Source organism: Haliotis rubra, unplaced genomic scaffold, assembly GCF_003918875.1.
Source record: "Haliotis rubra isolate DU_JTF1 unplaced genomic scaffold, ASM391887v1 Scf922, whole genome shotgun sequence".
NCBI classification, from domain to species: domain Eukaryota; kingdom Metazoa; phylum Mollusca; class Gastropoda; order Lepetellida; family Haliotidae; genus Haliotis; species Haliotis rubra.
Window position 1 is genome coordinate 71,473 of NW_025767660.1, and position 12,376 is coordinate 83,848.

At 46.4% G+C, this 12,376-nt stretch overlaps 1 protein-coding gene across 1 annotated transcript; it reads left to right on the top strand.

The window, feature by feature from the left end:
* Nucleotides 1-574: 574 nt before the first annotated feature.
* On the top strand, nt 575-8,711 carry LOC124264415 (alanine--tRNA ligase, mitochondrial-like). Its single transcript, XM_046699156.1, has 5 exons — nt 575-635; nt 1,506-1,737; nt 2,674-2,862; nt 5,573-5,718; nt 8,504-8,711. The coding sequence occupies exons 2-5, from the start codon at nt 1,507-1,509 to the stop codon at nt 8,709-8,711; spliced, it is 774 nt and encodes a 257-aa protein (XP_046555112.1). The 5' UTR covers nt 575-635; nt 1,506.
* Nucleotides 8,712-12,376: the final 3,665 nt, after the last annotated feature.

Sequence of the window (12,376 nt, forward strand, 5' to 3'; positions counted from 1 at the left end):
CGAGGGAAGTAAACCCAAGTACAAAATATTGCACTTTTGATTTGCGATTGTATGCTTATAATTTTGTTTATATGTTTTTTTCATAATCAGCAATGTATATTATTTGTCATGAATAAGTGGTAATTGTGTTTTAATTATGTTTGATGTTTTGATTGCATGTGACCTTTAACAATCATTTATGAAAAGGAGGGAGTAATTAACAGTCTGAAATCTGCTTTCAAAACTGAGTTCTTTCACTACCAACTCATGCCTTTACGCGACAAAGCGAATGTAGCCTGTAGATGACGAAAGGATGCAAGTGATGCCCTACACTATTTGTTATTAATGTTGTACTGAAGGTAGTGATGACGAGGTGCTTACCTCCCTTTGACATCAGGATATTTTCGGATTGTACCTTAACCGGAGCAAAATTCCATATCAAATATCCTTATTCAAACTCAAAAGAAACACGCGCGCCATTACTGATGTTTATATGATATTGGTTATGTAACAGTATTGAATTGTTTTAAAATCCCAATCTGAATTGCGATACTGTGAATATGTGAGAAAATATAGAAATTGTCCGTATGTTAATATTTCCAATATGGCTGCGCCCATGGAAGACATGTCAATGTCAAATATACTTCTCTAGAAAGGTATTGGTAAGAATGATTTTGGTGATACAGTAGAACATGACAGTCACGCTAATGTGTTTCAAGCATGCATCTATAATTGCCCTGGGCCGTAGATCTTCCTGACAAACTACAAGTACAACATTTTAGACATAAAGTTTACGCTTTGATGGGCGCAGACCACATTTATGTTTTAGCTAAACTGACGGCTCGTGAAAACGACTTTAGGTGAAAACAACACCTGGACCTGCGGAAAATGACATGACAATGACAACTTCGCTGGAAGTTCAAGAAGTTAGAATTGTTCTTCAGCAACCCAACCCATGCTTCACGTTGCTTGTCGTAAGAGGTAACTAACGGGATCGGGTGGCCAGGCTCATGTCATTGTATCTTAATTGCGTAGATCGATGCTCATGATGTTGATCACTGGATTGTCAGGTCCAGACTCGATTATTTACAGACTGCTGGAACATTGCTGCATGCGGCGTTATAAACGGCATGTCGGACACTAATGTTTTTAACAACATAAAAAAGCACTAGGTTCGGTACTCTATTGATAAAGTATCATCCCAAATATCACATGTTGTTTACACTGTTTTGTGTTAATAATTAACCTAAACATTTGTGGGGTTGACATATTGTTGACATATTACATGTGAAAAAAGCTGATTGTAATATGTGATTATTATTATACTATATAGTGTTATGCATGTTAAAACCATTGTGCATACTTTGCATTAATTAGCAACACGTATTTAAACTGCACACTGGTTTTTACGTTTATGTCTACATAAAGATGATAATGCAAAAATATATTGACGTAAAACCCAAATTATTTTGTGTAGAGTAAAACCTTGTTTGTCTTTTACACTTTGTATTATGCAATTGTTTCAGAATGTCTACTCAACTGTACAAGATGTACCCAAGGATTGTCTTGAGACTTTATCTCCGAAAGCCACGACTTCACCTGTCATGGCGGTACAGCAGTTCCTGGAGCAGCAGCAACGTCCGTGGCGCCTTCATCTCCTACTTCCGCGACCAGCATGACCACATCCATATCCCCTCATCCTCAGTCGTCCCCAACAAGAAACAAGGAACATACTTCACCAATGCTGGCATGATACAGGTATTCATGCACACCCTATAACAGGGACCAGACAGCAAAAACACTTAAAGCTTAGATGCAACCAAAAAAATAAACATAATTAAAACACAATTATGCAAATTCAACTTATAAAGTTGAAAAATAATGCGATGAAAACCCTCCCGTGAAATCGGAGTTCAAACGATTCACCCAAATAACCCCAGTTGGGCTGAAAAGTGTTTTTTTACAGCTGTGCTGAGCTCATAGCACATAGCGCTCTGACTGGGTTCGGTATCATGGGTGCTTCGTTTCGAGGGAAGTAAACCCAAGTACAAAATATCGCACTTTTGATTTGCGATTGTACACTTATAATTTTGTTTATTTGTTTTTTCATAATCAGCAATGTGTATTGTATGTCATGAATAAATGATTTTTGATAATTTGTTACTGTAAGTCCATACCAAAAAGGTGTGTTTTGCGTTGCATATGAGCTTGAAGGTTAACAGTGTCATCATACCACATGCAGATACCAGATGCTGTTTTAGGACTAATGTTAATTGCAATATTGCTTGTCATTTTTTGTAAATATAAAATCATTGCTCTTAGATTTCTTGGCCACTGCTTCCAGCTTTGATAATACATTTTAATTAAAAGTAAACAGTGGATCAGTCGCATCACCAGAAAGAGTTGCATCACCTGTCGTAAGAGGCGACTAATGGGATTGGGTGGTCAGGCTCGCTGACTTGGTTGACATCGGTGGTCATCGTATCCCAATTGCGTAGATCAATGCTCTTGTTGATCACTGGATTGTCTGGTCCAGACACGGTTATTTACACACCGCCGTCATATAGCTTGAATATTGCTGCCTCAGGTGTTAAACAACAAACAAACAAACGTGTCACAACAACGGTTTGATTCCCTACTAGTCAAGGAGCAGCCATGTTTTTCCAAGACGAGTAAGACCGGGTGCTGTTTCAGTTCAAGCCACTATTCCTTGGTGTCGCGCAGCCAGGGAGTCGACTTGAGGGCCTTCACCGCGCTGTCAACTCACAGAAGTGCATCCGCGTCGGGGGCAAGCACAACGACCTTGAGGATGTGGGTCATGACCTCACCCACCACACCTTCTTCGAGATGCTTGGAAGCTGGTCATTTGGCGATTATTTCAAGGTATTAACAGCAGAATGAAGTGACCTATAGGTTTATTTGTTAGTACTGCATGGTATTAACGGTAAAACACATTATCATCTAATCAAGGGTGTTAACGGTGCAATAAAGCAATCTGATAAACTTGGTATACGCTCCATACACGCCATGCGAATCCTAAAATGTTTAACATTTCATCGGTGACGTCGTCGCAAGTTTACAATGCACGGACGAGTTTGAAAACAAACATAGCTGCCCCCATTCTCAAACTTGGTGATTCTGTAAGAATTGATGACAGAGATTCAGGAGTTGTTACTGCAGTAATAGACTTTGAAAAACATGAAACAGAGTACTTCTTTCCAAGGCGTTCCGACTAGCACCTTTACCTGTCAGGTAGATGGTATTTTACCTGTCGGTATCCCGTACCTGGGATGGTGTGTCGTTACCTGAACTACGGTATACCCCCGTACTTCGGTCCTGACGATAGGGGATGTGCGAGAGGTACAGTGTCAGTACCCGGGGGCCCTTGGAACTTTACCGTAGTTCATCCAGCAAACACAAGACGCTGATCTTCGTTCAATGGTTTTTATTGACACTGTGTTGCTGGCCAACCTACTCTATGGTCACTCTATAAGACTTCAGCCGCAAAGCTTCAGTCTTAAGCCAAAATGCTGGTGCTTCAAGATAATTTCTCAAACGGTTCCTAGTGACCAACAGCAAGAGCAGGCCCGCACCAGACTCCGTTTCTGAGCTTTGCTCCCGCTTAAACCTGGGTTCCTACGTCACAGCCAACACCCTTTTCATTTTTTCTATTGGTCAATAACCCATAATTTGACTATCTATTTCTCTCCCCCACCTCTATTTCGTATCCCCACTACCATATTTGTATGACCGTGAGGTGGATTCCAGGAATCTCAGGGTCTCTTTCCCCTAACCATATATGTCTCGTAGAGTACCAGGAACTGGTGGCCAGGTCCCCGGCCAGGTCCCCGGCCACGTCGCTCCATCTTGATAGTATAGTAGTTTTTTCCTCTATCTAAGCTATGACTCACTTCACCCTGCACTCACCAGCTCCAGCGACCTACTTTCAAATTCATTACCTACGTTACTGACTTTCTACCTTACCTCCCACCTTACAACGTTACCAATCACTTCATATCTTAAATATTTTATTAAAACTCTCACAATTTGTATCTTCTGCCCCCTTAATCCCCTGTCATTAATAATGTTAATTGTATATCTCTTATTGTAATAAAGACCATAATCTCATGCCTATAATACTTCGGCCAAATTTAAGGTATGGATTATGAGGCACGAGTGAAAGGCGATCGTCTAAGAAAGGTACCAACCAAGGATTTCGATCTATGGATCACAATACTGACAGGTATCAGAAACGGATATTGATGAGGTGATTACCCGCAATGAAAATAGAAACACTGGCAGGAAAACCCTGCCAGATTTTATTGTTCTTTTTAGACAGAAAGATCTTATTTTAAGCATGAGTTATGTTTGCACTGTATTAGCGACTAGTCACAACTAAACGCCATCATGAACGACCTTCACCTTGGTGTACCGCTAAGTATTCTTATGTGAATGCTCGATTCTCTTCATATATATTCACGTACGATTTGCTTCTTTTTTTAGAGTGATTTTAAGAATGACATTATGATAAAGAGATTATTAACCTCGTGTGTTTCCATGTCATTAATATCATATATTAGGAATAAAAATTATGTATTATGCTCGCCAAAGGCTCGCATAATACAATTTTTATTCCTAATATATGATAAAAATGATACAGAAACTCACTCGGTTAATAATCTCTATGTAGACTTTTCAAATGATCAGTATCGCAATATTTTTTACAGACTGCAGAATGTGACATTAAACAAACAAACAAGCAAACAAACAAACAAAGAGCCATTTACTCAATAGCACAACATCTTCACTGAATCTGGGCTTTGGGGCAGCGGGGCGGTGGGGTAGTCTAGTGGTTAAAGTGTTCGCTCGTCACGCCAAAGACCGGAGTTTGATTCCCCACATGGGTACAATGTGTGAAGCCCATTTCTGGTGTCCCCCACTGTGATATTGCTGGAACATTGCTAAAAGGGGCATAAAACTAAGCTCACTCCCTCATCCCGGATGTGCTCCCTCCTTGATATGGGGCAGCGGGGTTGTGGGGTGGCCTTGTGGTTAAAGCCTTCGCTCGTCTCGCCAAAGACCCCGGTTCTATTCCCCACATGGGTACAGTGTGTGATGCCTATTTCTGGTGTTCCCCGCTACGGTGTTGCTGGACCATTGCTAAAAGCGGCGTAAAACCATATTCACTCACTGTCCTTGATACAGCTGTAATATTGGTTATTGATACAGCTGTAATATCGGTTATTGTTACAGCTGTAATATCGGTTAAAACCTCATCAAACCTCGATGATGAGTCCTCACAGTTATTGTTTTTGTTTTGTATTCTTTTAACCTCAGATCAAACTCAAAGACCATACTTTTCATTGGCTTATGTGTGCCTATTTGATTGTGTGACAATTTGATTATGTGTGCCTATTCGATTGTGTGCTTATTTGATTATTTGTGCTTATTTGATTATGTGTGCTTATTTGATTATGTGTGCCTATTTGATTATTTGTGCTTATTTGATTGTGTGTGCCTATTTGATTGTGTGTGCTTTTTTGATTATTTGTGCCTATTTGATTGTGTGCCTATTTGATTGTGTTATTTGCAGCAAGAATCCTGCCAGATGGCGCTGGAGTTGTTGACGCGAGTGTACAACCTTCCGTTAGACCGACTCTATTTCACCTACTTCGGAGGATCTGAGCAGTTTGGACTTGCGCCAGATGTGGAGTGCCGGGATATATGGCTGACACTGGGGTAAGGGGACGTTATTTACACATTGTGGAACTAACTGCAGAACCCCTCGGAATCAGTCACCTGTAACCTCTGCTTATCGCAAGGGGCGACTTGATAAATCACCTGGTCAGACTTCATGATTAAGTGGGCTGTGGGGTAGCCTAATGGTTAAAGCGTTGACTCGTCACGTTGAAGACCCGGGTTCGAATCCCCACATGGGCACAATCTGTGAAGCCCATTTCTGGTGTCCCCCGCCGTGATGTTGCTGGAATATTGCTAAAAGCAGCGTAAAACCAAACTTAGCCAATCAGTCAGTCATGATTTAGTACCATGTGTGTTTCATAATATCAATCACTGGTCTGTCTGGTCCAGACACCAATTCTTCTTCTTCCACTTGTATGTAGCTGGAAAATTGCAGAAAGGGGTGGTAAATAACAAATACAAATACATGTTGTGAAATGTAGAATGAAATTAATTTTCTGCATCTCATTAACTTGCAGCATATATTGATTTCACCTTTCATTTATTGATTTCACCTTTCTTGCAAATTTACCCTTTGTATGAGAATTTGGAATTGGGTAAGAGAGTGAGTTTCCATTGTGTCAGCATTGAAAGACTGACTGACTGACTGAGTTTAGTTTTACGCCGCTTTTAGCAATATTCCAGCAACATCACGGCGGGGGACACCAGAAATGGGCTTCACACATTGTGCCCATGTGGGGATTCGAACGTCTTCAACGTGACGAGCCAACGCTTTAACCATTAGGCTACCCCACTGCCGCAGCATTGAAAGAACAGAAAACAGACCTATAACAGAAACTGGGTCATTGGCTTATGTTAAACAAATAGTAAGTGGGTGAGGATGGTTTCAGGCCATATGTAGCAATATGCCAGTGATATCATGGCAGGGCACACCAGAATGTGGCGACTTCACAATGTGGGGAATCGAACCTGGGTCTTCAGAGTGAAGAGCAAATGCCTTAACTACCAGGCTACTAGGGTTGGGTATTGCCAAAATGTTCGTATTGCGATATATTGTGATATGTGTTGGCGTGATGCAATATGTATTTCAATATATTGTGAAAGTGTAACACGTGGGTTAAGGTAATGAAATTACTGTTTTCTTGGAACAATGCCACTGGCCATTGTCAGCACCCAGTTATGATTGGAAAATGTTTCCTAAGACTTCGCTCTAAAGCTTTGAACTCGAGAAAAAGCGTCTTCAGCAGCGTCCGCCATTTTGGTTTGTTTATCCCTACAACGAGTGCCGGTGCCAAACTATCTTTTTATTTATATGGTTCAAAAGTCATGCAAATGCAATTATATGACCAATAAACATTCTCAAAACTATTAATGTATAATAATATAAAGGAAAGACAAATGTTATTAGTAGTTTTGACTACATCACGCAAATTAACGATCATGGTCGAGGAAATTGCTGATCGTATCGGGTGAACCGGTTCACGAAAAGTAATCCTCAATATATCGTATTGTGAAGTTCGAATTGCAATATACCGGTAAGCCGGTATTATTGCCCACCCCTACAGGCTACCCTACTGCCACTGAAACTAATAGATTCCCAGGTGTCTAATGACACCAAATATGGTATACTGATGCTGAATGGATTCTTTTTCAGAAGAAGTCCTCCTTGGGGTACATATAAGCATTAAAATGTCCATTTTAAAAGCCTACGACAGTTGTAACAATATTTCAATAAAATATTTTACCAAACAAAAACTCGCTATGTGTGGTGAGACCATTCCCCTACAGGGCCCCGTGAGGGTCCCCCTACAGCCAAGAGCAGGTAACTCTGGCTGTGTACCTCGTGACCTCACTTTTCATGCTGTCACGGGCCGTAGGTCGCATTGCATGGTCCAAGAAGCTACTTAATAAGAGAGCCGATGAGTGAGATAGAGTCAAATCCTGTATGTATGGTTCCTTTTTTCGCTCGGGCTTAGCTGGAATCTTTGTATGACTTTTTTCATTCATGATTTGTTGTAACTTTATCGGGCGTTGTTCGCTGTCTCCAGCCACGTGGCAGGCAAGATGGCGGACCGCTGGTCCCGCTTGCTTTCCTTCTCCTGGCTTTAGAAAAAGCCTTGTAGTCGGGTTGTGAAAGGGCTGATATTTCATTTTGTAGATTATACTTGCCTAAATTCCTCTTTTTTCCAGGCTTTAGGTAAGTTTTGCTTGAGTGTTTTCGCGGACGCCGCTTACGGTCGCCACACATGTTGCTCTTTGTCACCTATGTATTTAATTACGCCGCTATTATGGCTTTACGCTTAGTATTTAATAGCTTTGCTGTAACAGTTAAAATATCGCCGGGCGCTGTATTTTGTTCTGTTTTGTTGTGTGCATATTATATTATGTATATCGACAGTCCTTGCTATTATCATAGCGTGGTTCTGTTTTGCAGCCCAAGGGTGTGTCACCTGTAGCGCAGTTTGTCGCCTCAGGATCGCCACCTGGTTTGCTTACGTTGTTTAGCCGGAGGAAGCCCATGACGCAACAAGGTTGTTCTATGTGTCAGGCTTTCTTCCCCGCACCATCAAGTCCAGACGTGCTGATTACATGTTCTACACGCCCTTACTTCAGGCGGGGACATTTGGGGTCAGGAGCCTAAAGACAAAGATAAAACAAAGAAAAAGAAGGCTTCGCTTCCTCTCTTCGGGATGCTCCTAAACGGGCGAAAGGGTACGGGCCTCCGCTCCTTTCACCTGCCATCCCCTCAACATCACAGGCACCTTCCCCTCCTGTCCCTGTTTCTAACCAGCTAACAATTGATTTACTTTCTGATATATTGCAGAAGCAGATGGATTCGGGTCACACTCTCGTGGCTGACGCTGATGGCTGGCCTCCGCCAGGAGATTGGTGTCCCACCAGGTAACGGGTGTGTGTGCCGGGTCTATGGCGGCAGTGCTCCCAACCTCAGCTTAGGCTCTGGTGTGGGGGTTTCTGTCGGGGTGCGCCGGCTCCGAAGTTTCGCCTCGGTTGCTGGCCACCCTCCGCTGTAGTAACTATTTACCGGCCCGAGCCTTGGCTCGGGTCTGGTCCAGTAGTTAGTAGTTTGGCAGTCCCTGTAGTTTGCCGCTACTGCAATTGGTCCCACCGCCATGCCGGGCTTGGCCGGGCCATTCGGTGTCTGGATCATTTTGTCTACCATTGAGGAATCCCAGCACGGGCTCTTCCTCATCACGGCACCGCTGACTCAGTCTCGAAGTCTTGGGTCGGGTGTGTCGGGCAACCCGCTCTGCTCGAGCCTTTGTCCTCTCTGTAGACCCTCGGATGATCCCTCAGAGCTCTCTCTGGAAACAGAGACCTCACTCATTGAGGATCGATTCGAGGAGGCTATGGAGGAGGATGAGGGTCGGGAGGAGTTGGGCACGCCTTTGGTTTCGGGCCGGCAAGCGCCCCTGAGGCAGGTACGGGAGCCGCATTGCTTCTGTCCTGCCCCAGGTAGTGGTCAGTACTGGCGCACCCGACCCTCAGGGAGTTTCGGCCTCCCAGGGAGGCTTTTGCTCCCACCAAGGTGGGGACACAAGGCGCGCGATATTACCCCCTCAGTCTTGTCTGAAGTAATCAACCCTCCTCTGTGGTACCAGGTCCAGGTTCGATTTGCCAGAACTTGACCGCCGGTACCTCATGGGGAGGCTTGCCTCTACAATCCCCCAGTGGTTGACGACATTGTGTTTACGCATCCGCCGCCTCTGGGGGTTCGGCTGGTAATTCTATGGCTTCAGCCAAGCAAGGTCGCCGGCTTCCGCCGCTCACGACTAACGCTACAGCTTTAAATCCGCCTATCGATCCTTTGAAGAGCAATACCGCAATGCGGTTCAATGCCTCAAAGTGACGATCCATTCCGCTTACATCTCGGTGTTGCAGAGGCAACTACTGGATGTGGGTGGGGTGGAGGAAGATTCGCCTCCACCTTGGCTAAGCAATTAACGGAGGTACAGTCACATCTGGCGCTAGCATTCTATCAGGTCGCCGGGCTTGCCAAATGATGTCGGGCGGTGATGGGCCTCCGTCGCCTGTGGCTTTCCGCGGCGCAGGTATTCGCCTGCCACGCAACAGGTTTCTGCTGGCGCTGCCATTCCGGATGGGTTCTACCCTGTTCCCCGGGCAGCTACAGTAGTCCGGGAGGCCGCTGGAGGCTGTCTCAACCTTCAAGGACTCTAAGCCCTTGCTGGAACAGCCTCACACGCCTCGCCAAGGCCCCGGGTTGTCTCTCTCCGCGATATCCTTCTGTCCGCGGGCGGCTAAGGAATCTGTTAAATGGGCTCAGCCCTTGCAGTCGCTGGAGGGGTAAGGGCAGAGGCAGGGGCAAGGGCAAGGCCACGGCGCCCCACCAGCCTTTCAGAGGAAGGGGAAGTCAGCCCCGCTTCCCAGCTATAATTCCTCCGAGCCCTTGTTGGTACCAGACCAAGCAGTCGGAGTACTGCCAAAGTCAGGTATTCAATGTCTCCTGCCACATATCCCTGTGGGTGGTCGACTTTCCTCTTCCTGTCGGAATGGGAAAAGTCACGCCCAATCCCTGGGTCCTGTCCACACTCAGGGAAGGCCACATGCCACAGTGGAAGCGGTAGACCCACCCCCTTCTCCGGGATCCGTTGCACTCCAGTGCCGGGCTGCCCTAGAGAAGGCGGAAGTGCTCGCGGTCGAGGTCCAGTCGCTTGCTGGACAAGGCAGCCATAGAGGTGGTTCCTGTGGGACAAGAAATGTTGGGTTTTACTCAACTTATTTCCTTGTCACCAAAAAGGACGGAGGGTTCAGACCTATTCTAAACCTCAAAGGTCTGAACGACATGTTAGAGGTACCGCCCTTCAAGATGGAAACACTGCGCTCGGTGATTTCGCCTGTGGAGAAGGGAGATTGGCTCACGCCAATCGACCTCAAAGACGCCAGACTTCCATGTCCCTATGCACCCCGAAGTTCGGAAATACCTAAGGTTTTCCTTCGACGGGAGGTGCTATCAGTTTCGGGTACCCCTTCGGCATTTCCACAGCCAAGGGTGTTCACCAAACTCATGCTAATTCCAGCTCAGGTAGCCAGGTCACAGGGCAGGTGCTGTCACCCGCATCTAGACGATTGGCTCCTTCGCGGCGCTTGCCACTCACTTGAGTCGAAAGGCGACACTTGCTGTGATGAGTATTCTCACCAAGTTGGGCTGGATTATCAACCTCAAGAAATCAGAACTGGTTCCCACCCAGGATCTGGTGTTCTTGGGAGCCAGATTCGAGACAGCTGAGGGATAGTCTCCCTGTCTCCGACCGCCACCAAAGTCCAGAGAGTTGTGTTACAATTTCTCGAAGTTCCCCAGGGCCTCAGCTCGACTTGGCTCCAGTTGTTAGGCAACATGGCGGCAACGGTGGACATCGCTTGGCGAAGCGGTTGAGGATGCGACCCATTCAGCAGGCTCTAGCTCGAATGTGGGTCCACACCCAGGGTTACGAGTTGATTCTCCACACTCCAGGGTGGCTAATTCCTCATTTACGGTGGTGGACACTGGCAGGGAATTTATCCAAGGGGCTCCCTTTGGACATCCCATCGCCAGATCTCTCAATTCAGACGGACGCCTCACAGGGTGGGGGCGTGCTGGGCTCTGTCGGTCTCAGGCCTGTGGTCACAGAGCGAGGCGCAACTGCACATCAATGTGCTAGAATTGAGAGCAGTCAGGTTGGTGTTCAAACGACTTCGGGAGCAGGTTCAAGGCCGTGTGGTCCGTCTCGAGATGGACAACCAGACGGCAATGACCTACATCCTGAAGCAGGGCGGCACGGTTTCCCGCCTCTTCTGCAGGAGGCATGGCAGTTTCTGCTCTGGTGCCACCAGTTCGACATACCGGTAATGCCTGTTTATCTCCCAGGGCGGACAACGCTCGAGCAGATGCACTCTCTCGTCAGATCCTGGCCCCACACGAGTGGATGCTCCATCGGGGATATTCGGGCTATCTCCCAGTTGTTCGGTCGCTCCAGGTGGATCTGTTTGCATCTGGGGGACGAACCAGATTCCGGTGTTTTGCTCTCGGATACCGGATCCGAGAGCCATCGCCCAAGACGCTTCCAGCTCGATTGGACGGACAGGGTTCTGTGGGCTGCCCCGCCACTACCCCTGATTCCCAAAGTCCTCTTGCAGCTTGCCACCCAACCAGCTCGACTTCTTGTGCTCCTTGCACCCCTTTGGTCGGCTCAAAGCTGGTTTCCGTACTACTCAGGTTTCTGGCTCAGCCTCCTGTACTATTACCCTTTCGACCGACTTACTATCCCAGAACGGAGCGCCGCACCAATCCCAGGATTCAGTGGGTGGCCTGGGCCTCTGTCCGAATCGCTTCCACGCGAAGGAATTCCTGCACCAGTTGCAGACACAATTCTGGCTTCGCATGGAGGGATTCGGACAAACGCTCAGTATGAGGATAGATGGGCCTGTTATGCGCGCGCTGGTGTGTCGGCAGAGGGATTCTTGATCCCTTTTCTTCAACTGTAATTGAAGTACTGGAGTTCTTGCAGTCTCGGTTAGAAGCCGGTTTAGCCGCGCCTACTATCCGGGCTACTCCACGGCAATCTCTGCCTTCCATATCCCTGCCGACGGTGCTCTCTTGGGGCAGCACCCTCTCAGACAGCGCTTTTAGCAGGCGTGGACAGAATCCGTCCGACTGTCCGGGCGGATTAGTCCCCGTGGG

Coding starts and splice junctions, on each gene's coding strand:
- LOC124264415 (XM_046699156.1), top strand. CDS start 1,507: ATGTCTACTCAACTGTACAAGATGTACCCAAGGATTGTCTTGAGACTT. Junction 1,738..2,673: donor CCAATGCTGGCATGATACAG/GTATTCATGCAC, acceptor GTGCTGTTTCAG/TTCAAGCCACTATTCCTTGG. Junction 5,719..8,503: donor GATATATGGCTGACACTGGG/GTAAGGGGACGT, acceptor GATATATTGCAG/AAGCAGATGGATTCGGGTCA.